We start from the raw sequence: 13,432 nt of genomic DNA, 5'->3' as shown, positions 1-13,432 counted from the left end.
GCGGAGGCGAGTACGCCTCCGCGTCGAGGGACATATCGGGTATAACGAGAAATGACAAGGACAACGGCGCAAAATGACTGGGGATCGAACTATCGAAGGAATGTTCGTTACCAACCATATTTAAAAATAAAATAAAATAAAATATATCTGACACTAATTCACTAATTAAATTATTATTATTATTATTATATATTTAAAGAGCAATGCCACATGGCACACCAGACTACTTGTAAATCTTATAATCCCTCTCATTCAGTACTTTAAAATTCGAAACTGAGACCGACCGTCCCTAGAGCAAGTGGCAAAGGGTTTGATGATTGGTATCCGAGACCCAAGTTCGAATTCTAGTTGATTCACATTTCCAGCTAAATTTATTTCTAAATGAAATAAACGAAGCGGGTAGCGTGCTACCTATCTCTCAAAAAAAAAAATTTCGAAACTGAGTGAGCCCCTGGAGTTAGGATTAATAAATATAAATCAGAGCTTTTCTATTTGGAAAGGCGTAAAAATAAAGGTAGCAAACTAGCACATATCCTAACCTTTAAAGTGGCGGAGTTCCCTCCTAAATATTTAGGGCTGCCGTTATCAAGTAAGACTCTGAGAAAGGAAGATTGGTTGGGAGTTATTGATAAAGTGCAAAAAAGAATTGACGGGTGGTAAGCTAAGTTACTCTCGCGTGGAGCCGTGGAGGTATATTAGCGTTAGTCAATGCAGTTCTTACCGACCTGCCAATTCATTTTCTCTTTATTTACAAGGAACCGAAATGAGTTATTAGACGGATTGAGGCGTTAAGAAGGAACTTCTTTTGAAAAGGTGGGCCAGACATTGCATGAGGATCATACATGGTGGCTTGGAGAGGTGTGTGTAAGCACAAGATTGAAGGATGGCTTAGGATGAAGGACTTAAATGCCATGAATGATGCCCTTATCACTAAGTGGTGGTGGCGATTCTTCACAAAGCCGGACCTACAGTGAAGAAAGCTGATTAAAGCCTTATATTATTATAGAAGAAAACTCTTGAGGGAAGAAAAGTCCTTCAAGCCGGCCTCACAGTGGTGGAAAGATGTGACTAAGCTTAGGAACGCCTTCATTTGCGGAGTAAGCTTCTCTTTGAGGGATGGCCAGCATATTGACTTTTGGTCGGATAGATGGTGTGGTGAAATCTCGTTACGCTCTCTACTGCCTGAAGTTTATGATAAAGTGTAGCTCAAGAATGTTGCTGTAAAGGAATGCAATACCAGCAAAGGATGGAAATGGAGGAAAACTTTAATAGGGGGATTAATTCAGCGAGCTAAGATAATAATTGGGCGGTACAGGAACTCAAGCGTAGGCTTGCAGCGGTTAGAGATATAGACAAACTAGATGAGATCTTATGGCAATGGATAGGGATATCATCAGGTCGGGTTTGGGTCGGGTTTTCAAAAACCCGAACTCGAACCCGAAAACCAAATTAAAATCCAAACCAGGACCCGAATCCGGCGGGTTTTAAAAATCCATACCCATATCCGAACCTGACCAAAAATCCGAAACCCGAACCCGGACTCGGACCCGAACTCGAACCCGGCGGGTTTTAAAAATCCATACCGTTGTATGAAGATCTAAAGAATAAAAATTATTAAATAGTTTATATATTATATAAATAAATAAAAATAAATTATGTCTATATATAATTTATTCGGGTTCGGGTTCGGATTCTTGTCGGGTTCGGGTTCCGGTCGAGTAAATACAAAATCCATACTTGTATCCATATCCATTGGGTTTTTATTTTCTACATCCATAACCGAATCCAAACCTGTTTAGCTCGGATAAACCCGCCCCATTTGGATTTGGGTTCGGATAATATTTCGGGTATCCATACCCATTGCCATCCCTAGCGATGGAATAAGGAGCACAAGTTCTCGGTTAAATCAATGTATACAATACTTAGCGACGGGGTATTAAAGATTTATTTTTGCCTAGGATTTGGCAGTTGAAAATACCAGCAAAAGTGAAGATATTTATTCGGTTAGTACTTAAAAAAAGAACCACTATTGTAAACAATCTACTTAAGAGAGGATGGATGGGGACCAGGCCTGTGTCCTATGTGCTGTTGCCTGCAAGACGGTGGACCATCTTTTCGCCAAATGCATATATAGCAGGTTTTTACTAATTTCGATACTTGATGAGCCACAAGACCTCATGGCTTTGGATGATGTGCACATACTTTGGATGAAGATGGTAGAGAGGGGGAACACTTCGAGTTATGCGATGAACTTGGGCACTCTCGTGGCAATCTGATTGATAATCTGGCGGGAAAGAAACAATATAAGTTTTAAAAAGTTTAATTCATATCCCGTGGCAGTCATCCGAAATATCAAATACTTTGCAAGTTACTAAAAAATGTTTCGTACTCGGTGAGATACTAGAAAATTTTTTTTTTCGGAGGCTTAGTTGCCTTACATATATAGCTAAGTTCATTTTAATCAATGAATGAAGCAGATAGGATGCTACCTTATTCTCAAAAAAAAAAAAAAAAGAATTAGATTATCAAAGATGAGATATTTTTTGGATAATTCTTTTTACTGCAAATCAAAAATCTTCAACCAATGATTTAATCATTGATTGAATGAATATCATTAACATGACATTATAAATATTCAATTATTATTCTTAATTTATTATAATATATATATTATTTTAGTATTGTACTTAATTATAAAATAAAAAATAAAAAAAATAAAAAAGTTTATCTAATCTTAATTTTCAAAAAGTTGACAAGCATTGGATTTTTAACCCACTAAACTAAAAAATCGTGCTGATTCGCTAGGGCGTTTGGATTGACGTATTTGTAGATTCAACGTAAGTCAAGTGTAGTAGTGTTTGAGTTTTCCTGAAGTGTGATTATTTTTTTGTTGTTTGTTTTGACGTAACTCGTACCGCCTGAAAGTTGAATTCAATCATTTCTGTTGTTTGTTTTGATGTAACTTAGTGCTGGTAAAATTAGTTTTTTGAGTTCCGTTGTTTGTTTTGATGTAAGTAAGTGGATCTCATTATCTCCTAAATATAGTAGTAAATTTACCACTATAAAATTTAATCTATTATATAATTAATTTTTTTATTATTATTTAAAGATAATTCTAATTTATTATAAATAAGGTAATTCTAACCCATTATAAAGGAAGTGGAGTTTAGATTTTACTGTTTAATAAATTTTTTAGAGAAGGTTGAGTGTAGTGAAAGTCGAGTTCGGCACTTTAGAGGAGGAAGTCAAGAGTAGATGAAATGGAGCTCTAACGTAACTTGAGTTACATTATATTTTTCACTTACATCAAAATAAATAACGAAAGTGATGGAACTTGAGTTCCATCACTTCACTTACACCAAAACAAACGGGCCCTAAGTATTGTACTAGTTCACTTGGTCACTGGTTGACTTGATGGTTAGAACGATTTTAAGCGAACTTTTGACTTATTCGTTTAAAATAATTGAACCAAACCGTTTTATAAAATAGGTCACTCAACCCAGATTTTCAAACGTTGCTCTCATCTTAGGACCCATTTTTTAAGTTGTTTTATGAACTTTTCTCTTTTTGGGAATTAAAATCTAATTTGAGTTATTGCGAATTTTAGAATGATTTGGGTGTAAGCTTTATACTTATAATAAGTAGGCGTACATGTTGGATTTTGCTTTCATTTTTGCTACTATAAATCATATGCATATGATCTTAATTTAATTTTAAAATAATTATAAGAAAATAAGCTTACACCTCACGGACCGTACGCAAGTTTTTATGATTAATACGCCAAAATCCAATCCCATAAAGAATCTTCATTAGATTTAAAAACAAAAAACAAAAAATCATTAATGAGAAATCAAAATAGACTCCAAATTTTAGTAATTCCAAAAAAAACCATTTTTTGATTTGAGAGAGGAATTGTATCCCAAATTTTATGAATTTTTTAGATACAGAATTTTTAATACTATAAAATAAGTTTAATAAATTAAATTTTAATCTTAAGAGACCCTATCAAAGCTATTTGAAAGTTTTAGTGCATGAGGTACTCTGAGCTGCGGTCATCAAGTAACATATGAACCGTCCGATTACAAAATTGCACGGTGGCTTCAGTAAAACAAGTATAAAAACATTGCTCATTTTGGAACTCTATATAACTGATGTCAAAATTCATTTGACATGAACATTATATAATCTTTCACGAAGAGACCTCGCAATTAGCATTTAGATTACAAGTAACCAATAATAAAGCCAAGAACCATGATTGCTATCTAAAAAGACCTCCAAAAAAAAATATTACAAAACCTTACTAGGATCAATAAAACAAAATAAGACCTCGCCTAAGCGTGTTTGTTTCTGTGCGCCAATCAAAAGCACAATATGATGCCCACACCATTCCATGCTAGCCCTTAACCAGCATACTCCCGTACCACGGCACTTGAATCCTTGCATTCGATCACATCTTCGATTTTTTTCTGGATGCTTCTCACGTTCTTGTCAACTGTAGCCATCTCTCTCTCAACTTCCGTCATCGTTTTACTCGGACTTTCTCTTCCTCTTCCTGCTGGAATCTCTTTTCTGGGTTTCCTACCAGTACAAAATCATAGTCAAAATATTTGCTTTCCTCTTGGAAATGAATAGCAAGGGCATAAACAAATTCAAAGGAAATTAGAGCTATGCAAATTCTCTGCGGCCCAACTTTGATCATTCATGCTTTACTTTCTACCAAATACAGAGAACACTAATAGCAAACAACAAACAGCAAAGGCGTAGGTACCACACCATTTTTGATAGTCTCTTGGCATCAGATACACGGTCGGCCCACAACATTACTTCTTTTTCATCTTTCTGATACAAAGGAAGCGTTTTGCCTAGCGTTTCAACAGATGAAATAAATATATATCATTAGTCGAAGCAAGGATTCTTATACTCGCACAAAAAATTTATAAAAGTAGATAGACATACATGTAGAAATATATACACTACTAGTGTGCATGCCTGTATGTGTTTTTGTGCGTGAACATGCATGTGTTCCTGCGCATGCGCATGTATTGGCGTGCACATGTGTGTTGTGTTTGTGGTGGTAATCTGTGTGTGAAGTTATAACTCTTACATGTGCGTGCAAATGCAAGCAAACTGGTCTTATAATAAATAAAAAAAATAGGCGCCTTTTTTGACAAGATCTACAACATCTAAAATACTGCAATATTAAAAATCATAAGTTTAGGAAATTCTATTACATAAACCTAAAAAAGCTCAAAATTCAAAAATAATAATAATAATAATAATAATTTTGGAAAAGAACTACTGTTCAATGTAGAAAAAATAGGTGTTCAAAATTAATTCTTAATAGGTGGGCCTTTTTATGTTGTTATATTGTGGATTGCATCCAATGTTTTAGTGGCGGAGCCAAGATTTTCATTTAGCAAGGTCACTACTCTGCATACAGCTATCTGGATGCACATCGTTATTCTTGCTTGCTAACTAACCATTTAAACCAAGTTTTATGGAGAAGTATAGAAAATAATATACCTCACCGGATAGTTAGGATTATAAGCAAGGACCTTTTTCATGGATCGAATGTTCTTCCTATATTTAGGTCTAAAAAATGGACCTGTACAGAACTTTTGTCCACTAAAAGGGGAGCATTAATGGATTTTGCCATCATATGAGGTCAACCTATGATAAATTTTGCGCAAAGATAAGAAGGAGCACGGCCCCACCAAGATCTATTTGGATCTGCCCCTGTATTGACTTATATTTCAATTCTAAAACCTCTATGCTTGAACTTTACAAGTGTGTAAAACAGGTTGCATGTGTGCCAATGGATCCCTAGTCTCTCCATCGACTGCGCATAGAAAAAAGTTCGTACCAATATGCTTCTCTATGTTTCCATAGAACCCGAACAGAATCTCAATCTGATTTGCCAAAGATATTGCCAGTCCAGATCGTCCAGCACGTGCTGTTCTACCCACACGATGAATATAATCCTGCAACATAACAATAGAGAATTATGGCAACTACTGGGAGGATTTTATAAAACCATACAGAAAAATGCCCGAATACGGAACCTATGCAAATTTAACACACTGGTTAAAATCAGAGGGAGGGAGAGATAGAATTAACATGAGCATGCCAGACCAAAGTTCTACAATCTACAGGTATTAGGAAAGGCAAACAAAATAGTAATTCAAGCAAACAGAGGAGCAGAGAAACAGGCAACCAAAAATTAATAAAAATAACACGGCAGCTATCACCAAAATCCCCACTATCTCTAAATGGTTAAGGCAAACATATCCAGGAGTGCTTGATCGGCAAGCAAGTTTATCGCAAACTCGCATAGGCACTCGGCATTGGTCAAAAGTTAGGGGTCCCAGTCTCAAGAGCAAAACTACCAGTCAAACGTAGCTTTACGCATTTTGCGAAACAAGATATAAATAATGAAAAGAAAAATGGCGTTTACACCATCAATCACCATTGCATGGAACACAAAAGGTAATTTAGCAATTTATAGAACATCACTGAAGAGGAAGCATCCAGATGATTTTCCTTCTGATTTTCTTTCTTCATGATAATTAGCAAATGTTTGCAATGAAAATTTGTGTTAATTCATAAATTATGAAGCCATGCTATCCACATTATCAGAAAACGTCAGCCAAATTAAGTTGTTAGCCAATAATTGACCATGACAGTGGATATAACCAAGTAAATAAATAAATAAATAAATAAATAAATAAATATATATATATATATATATATATAACATAACTTTCTTATGTTATAAATAAATATATATAAAAAAAACATAACTCTCTCATGTGATTAGTAAGATCATACTTGCGAAAAAGGAACAAACACTGGTCAAAGAGTTCTTCTAAGTCAACTTTTATTTAGCCATTATGTAGGGAAGCTAAAGAAAAGTGCCAATAGTTTATAATGACTGTCATGCATACATAGGACACTTCAGAAACCAATGCCAGAGTACCAATGCATTTTACTGACAAAAGAATGACACAGTAGCAACATGGTAACAATCTTGTGCCAAAGTCGTTTCATATGTCATATCCACGCGTCAAACAAGAATCACACACTGAAAATGACTAAACAAATGAAAATCTCTAGTACTGACCTTAGGGTTTGTCGGGATGTCGTAATTGATCACCATATCAACCGACGGAATATCAAGACCTCTGCTAGCCACATTGGTACAAACAAGAATATTACATACTCCTGCCTTGAACTTGTTCAAAGCTCCCAATCTCTTTGACTGTAATGAAAAAAATATTAACAAAAGCAAAGATTGAAGCGAGCTTGATGCTCAGCATACTTAAAGCCACAAATGACAATGAGAAGGAAAACAACGAAAAGAATGTCAATCATATCCCTGCCTATAATTTAGTTAAACAATATGAAGGTACAAAAATCATAAAATAAAGCCCAATGTTTCAAAGAAGAGTTACCTGGCTCATTTGGCCATTAATGGGGACAGCTTTGAAGCCAAGAATGCAAAGGATGCGTGACAGAACCAATGTTGAATCACAAGTGCTTACAAAAACCATGGCTGTTCTACCAGACTTCTTAGTCAAAATATAAACAAGATAAATGTCCTGCAAAAAGAGAAAAGATGTTCATAATCCACAGGTTTGGCAAACAAGATTATTATTATTATTATTTTTTGGCGAACAATGATAATAAATAGGGAGACCATCGGACAATCAATAGGATCAGTCGAATTTCAGCTTTTGCTCTTAGGACTGGTCTTCCCCAACACCCCCCCCTCCCCCTGCTTTCTGTTTTTCAACACTTTCTTTCGCAACCTCACTGCTCCACCTATGTACTTATTTATTTGCTCAATGAATTGAGTACTTCTCTCCCAAAAATAAGAAAAAAAAAAAAAAAAGAAGAGAAAAAGGTAGGATGCAACCTGCTTTATTTATCAAAAAGATGAACTTAGCAACAAAAGTGGGGCAGCAAGGCCTGAAGCGAAAGAAAACAAAAAAAAGAGGGGGGAAAAGATACAAGAGTAGAAAAAGGAGCAAATAAAAGAGAAGAAGGGTGAAAAATAATAATTACAAGCACCTATTGGCTGCAATATATCAAGTAACCATCAGTAATTGCACTAAAGTTTGTTATTTTGTTTATATTCAAGTTTTTGAATAAAATGTATTGGCAATGGGGCAAAAGGTATTGTATTTAGCTGTTTCCACAGTCATATAGTTCACCCGCATGATACAGACCAAACAACAAGAGAAAACAGGCACTATGGTGCTCCTTGACGAACAACATAGGAAACAAAGGAAACAACCTTGTCCTTCGCAGGAGTAATGCATAACTGTTGCTCAAGGGTACAAACAGTGGAATATTTTGAGGCTGCTTCAATCTGAGATTGTGAGCACCAGAGATTGTCAGAACATTACACGAAGAACATTAACAAATTCTGAATGAAAAATAATACGAGCAAATAAGGCAAAAATATTTTAAGAAAAAGGGAAAGCCTTTCAAACCTTCACAGGATTTGTAAGGCAAGCACGCTGAAGTTTGTTGACCTGCACGTACAATATCAGATCACTAGTTTAGCTTAAAAAACTTCTCAATAAGCAGGAAATTACCTCACATCCTAAATGACAATTACATTAGAAGAAAGAGTCATCCGTATTATTCGGCTATTCACAACATACTAGCACATTTATTTAATATGCATGAACATGTGATTTCTACTTAGCGGCCTTGCTTCATCGTCTTAGAGTAATTTAAGAGTTTGTTTCTTTAGACCATACTTGTATCTGGAAGACTGGAAGTAGTAAGTTTGTGTCACTTGCAATGACGTGCATTTGTTCTGGTGAACTCAGTGACCAAGGCAGCAGGTGAGAGAAGTCAAGTTCAAGGAACTCGCTACACACACATATTCACAGTTCCAGGCATCTAAGCACTCCCTACGTGCGAAGGTATAAATATAGTAATTGACAATAGAAACAGAATATACTAGTAAAGTTTCTCTGTACAATAAATCTACAGCAAAACAGTATTTATCTTTAACAGTCGGTCACATCAAAGGAATTTATTTTGAATCTAAGTTCTAATACCGGATACGACGTAGGACAACTCCACTAAGACTAGCAAAGCATATTTAATCAAAGGCTTATAAAATTGAGAAACCTTGTAACTTTACCGACCTTTTTTGTTATAGTAGCTGAATATAGATAAGTCCGTCGCTCTTTAGGAATGATATTCATGATGGCTTCAATAGTTTGCTCAAAGTCCTTGTTCAGCAACTTATCAGCCTCGTCTAAGACCTATAATAACCAGATAACATCACTAAATCTGTTTCCAAGACCTAAAAGATATCTCACATAGGCACATACTGGAAATAGAACAGTAACTGTACAAAAGAAAATGGAAAACAAACACAAATAGAACAAAAGACTAAATGTTGTTGAACAAAAGTTCAAATAACAATTATACTGGTCAGAATTCGGTAGTACTGACAAAGATGTGAAGATTAATGACCTTGAACTTCGTAAATTGCGATTAATCACAAAGTATATAAATAAAGAAAATAATGATTTCCAAACTTCTTTGTTTTAAAAGTAGTTAAGTAGTTTGCCGATTAAACTTCTGAACTGTACATTTTAGCCACGCCTGGGATAAAATCCTGGCTTGGTCATTGGTGTCGTTGTTCAGACATAACATTGACATCAAGGACCTAACTGCAGTCGCATGAGGTCAAACTGAAAACATGCTAGTATGGTGCGTACCGTGCCTTACCAATACGTGTGGGTAACAAAAAATATCTGTGTGTCAACACAAAATGGTATGAATTATTTATTTTCTTTGCAACCAATATATTCTAATTGCTTATTATATATCTTTGTCAAATCTTTTGCATTCTATTGAGAAAATTACTTGCTAATTTTAAAGAAAAGAATGTTTTGAGCCGTGCCATTGGCATGGAGATTGTATCGTGACGACATCTTGTCGGCAAGGATTTAAATGTCGTGGCACGGAGTCGTGCCGGAAAGTTGCTGGCACGGTACGGCACGGTGCGCGCTGGACCTCGCTAATGCGTGCCGGTCATAAAAAATACATGTGTGCCGATTCATAATGGCATGATATATTTATTTTCTTTAGCAATAAAATATTCTAATTGTTTTTTAAGTACCTTTTTCAAATCTTTTGAACTTTATAGAGAAAACCACTTACTAATTTAAAGAATAGAGGGTGCCATCGGCACGGGGGTTATATTGTGCCGATATCTTGTTGGCACGATATGGCACGGTGGATACAGCCGTGCCAACGGGCACTTAAATCCTTCCTTGTCAGCAAGGTATGGCACGATAGCACGGCCCATGCTACTGGGCACTTAAATGCCTTATTGGCATATAATTAGAGGTTTGCTTTTCTCACAAGTCATGCCGTTCCTTTAATAATTACAAATTCACATATTCAGGTAAATAGTGGAAGTATTAAAAAATAAAATATAAAAGGAGATAGAAAGACCCATGAGAATTAATGTAAAAGATCAATATTAAATTGGTAATTCATTGTGTACCAAGTATTTCAATGTCCGAAGGCTAAAACCTTTGGTATTTGATAAGTGATCGAAGAGACGCCCAGGAGTCGCAACCTACAATTTAATTAAAATAATACTTAAGGCAGAAATGTTAACTAAAACAAGTGAAACATTTCATGCCTCCAGAGATAAACTGTTATATCAGAAAAGAAAATTAAGAAGAAAAATACAAGAAAAAGGAAAATTATATCATCATAACATGCCAACATCACAAATATTCAAGACTGACACATGCGAAAACTGCAAGTAACAACCCTTGAAATAAACAAATGCCGAAGCCAATTCATAGAATGAAATCACATTCTAATCTTGCATCATGATGTCAAAATTTCTTGTTAAGTATATGAAAAACAAGATTAAGTCACCAATCCCTGGAAGTGTACAAATGGCAGTAAAACTACAAGTAGATAGCCAGATGATTATAAAAAGGAAAAAAAAGAACATGAAATTATATATTTAAAAGAGGATATGAAAAACCACAACTAAAATTACATTTAAACAACTCAAAAACAGACACATCTGATAAGTTTGAGAAAAACTACATATTATGTGTGCTCAAGCTGAATTTCAGTTACACCAAGAAAAGAAGACATCAAACTTAGCAACCGGACTCTTAACAGCCAGAAAATTTCAAAGCTAATGAAATACCTGCAAGTTACTAAAATCAATGCTTTACTAGATATCACCAACCAACTGTACAAGCAATAATAAATGTTTTCATGTTTTACATTGCCACAAGTAAATGTCAAATTTCTAGTAACTGCTTCAGCAATCCTAATTAACTTGCAAGATTCATTAATTCATTTATGTTATGCTGATAATCGATGCCTATCTAGGTGACCAAGAGGCGAAGTCTTTCTATTTTTGTCATTGAGATTCGAGGAAGCAAACAGTGTTTATGAAGCTCATTTTATGTTCAAGTAAATGTCAAATTAAGCATAACTACTTCAGAAATCCTAATTATCTTGCAAGATTCATAAATTTATTTATGTTATGCGCTTAGCTGATAACTGGTGTATTTTTGTCGTCGAGAAAGCAAACACTGCAAGAAGTACTTTCTATGTCCTATTCCCTTCTCTTTTTAAGTAATAATTATAATTTTACCGAATGCTCACCACAACATGGGGATGTCTTGCGATAGAGATTGCTTGTTGCCCTATGTCTACTCCACCTACAAGCTGAAAATACATCTTTTTATCAATAAGAGTCAAGTAAAGGAAAGAAGAAAAACAAATAACCTAAAAATAACAGAGCCGACAAAAAAAAAGTACAGTAAGAATAACCAACACCACTGGGAAACAATTGACTACAATTAAATGCCGTAAATTGGAAGAAAAAAAAGATATTAGAGGGCTAAATGTCAAAAAATTCTAGACATGATGGAAGTCTAGAACCTAAAATTTTTAAATTCTTGGATCAAACAGACAACGAAAATTGATTCAGCTAGGAAAGATAAGTAGAAAGATTTTCATGTGTCGTTAACGACAAAAGACAGAGAGGAGCATGCACATGCAAAAATAGTCCCGATTCCGTGACAAAATTCAAAAGAGCAGAATGCAGTTTGGAAGCACGGACAATCCATGGGCACGCATGTATGTAATGGAAATGCGTGCTGGAGCGCATGCGAGGGCATGCGGATGCCTGTGTATGCTCATTTCATTTACGTGTTGCGAGCTGACGCAAATATCATATCGATGGTACAAAATTGATGAATTAACAACAATATACAAAAGGAGGACGCGGACGGCTGTTCGAAATAATAGCTAATGCATGTGAGAGCTCACGAAAGAAAGAGGAAGGAGCAGTAATGGCAGCGGCGGAAGAGGGAAGAGGTGAGATGGCTAAGGGGAGCACAATCTGTCTTCGAGTAACCTATTGCAGTGTCAAAAAATAGTACTATTCTACTTATGGGAATCAAATGACTATAGCTAATGTTATCAAGTTCCAGAGTGCAACATTACAAGTTAACTTGTTGTCAGAAAAAACACTAGTTAGCAGCAATAGAACGAAGCAGTAGCAAGAAATAAATATCCCTATAGCACACTATCAATATCACTATAGCAACGATAGTACGTAAATGTAATAGAACAACTCAAAACAGCGAGAATATCACTACAGCAGGAAGTTCTCTAATTAATCTACTAGAAGAAGAGAAATAATAAAAATTTTGCTTCTAAAATGTTGTAGATATATCTATTCTTGTAGTAGAAAAATGCTTATAAAATCTTAGTTTTGATAAAAGTATTTTAAACTATAAACAACAAGTTCTAAAGCAACAAATGGTATGAGAGAAATCGGTTAAGATGTGGCCATTAAAGGCCAACCTAGAAGCCTACGAGGCCGGTTCCGAAGAGCCTACAACAGCTGGTTAGCAGGTAAGCTAAAATAAATGGAGAAAAGAATAAAAAGAATAATCAACAGTATCCTAAACCGAACAAGTACAGGGCCCGGCATGGTTCCGGGCGTGCGCGGGCTGGAGTAGTGAATGAGACAATTCCCCTTGTCACCTAAGTAAGCGACGAATATCGGATATCTCGGAGTGTTTCACGACGAGGCAGAGCAATATATATTATGTAATAATAAAGTTGTAAATCACGAAACCACGTACAGAGACCGAAACAATGCATAGATATGGAATATCGAACGAAGAGAAGAGCGACTGCTCGAAGCAGCGGGCGGGGGTCATCGGAGGGAGGACTCAGGGGAGAAGAGAAAAAGAAGAGAAGGAGGCCGGACGACGAGGAGGAGGAGTGAAAAAAACGAGACGCACGACAGACAGACAGACAGACAGACAAGAGTCCCTCGACCGGTAGGTCTAGAGCCTCGTCAAGGTCCGAGAGCCGAGGCGCGACCCAGAGTCCACGAGGCGCC

At 35.9% G+C, this 13,432-nt stretch overlaps 1 protein-coding gene across 1 annotated transcript; it reads right to left on the bottom strand.

The window, feature by feature from the left end:
* Nucleotides 4,114-11,739, bottom strand: LOC109728314 (DEAD-box ATP-dependent RNA helicase 10-like; the record flags this gene model as incomplete). Its single annotated transcript, XM_020258728.1, is given in 10 exon segments — nucleotides 4,114-4,578; nucleotides 4,774-4,862; nucleotides 5,864-5,981; nucleotides 7,121-7,258; nucleotides 7,452-7,598; nucleotides 8,297-8,371; nucleotides 8,496-8,537; nucleotides 9,165-9,284; nucleotides 10,541-10,615; nucleotides 11,677-11,739. Coding segments are annotated over 10 exon segments (918 nt in total), but the record flags the coding sequence as incomplete, so codon positions are not given.

Source organism: Ananas comosus, linkage group 1 (genome assembly GCF_001540865.1).
Source record: "Ananas comosus cultivar F153 linkage group 1, ASM154086v1, whole genome shotgun sequence".
In the NCBI taxonomy this organism is placed as follows: Eukaryota; Viridiplantae; Streptophyta; class Magnoliopsida; order Poales; family Bromeliaceae; genus Ananas; species Ananas comosus.
The sequence above is the reverse complement of the archived record's forward strand: the minus strand, read 5'-3'. Positions and strand labels throughout refer to the sequence as shown.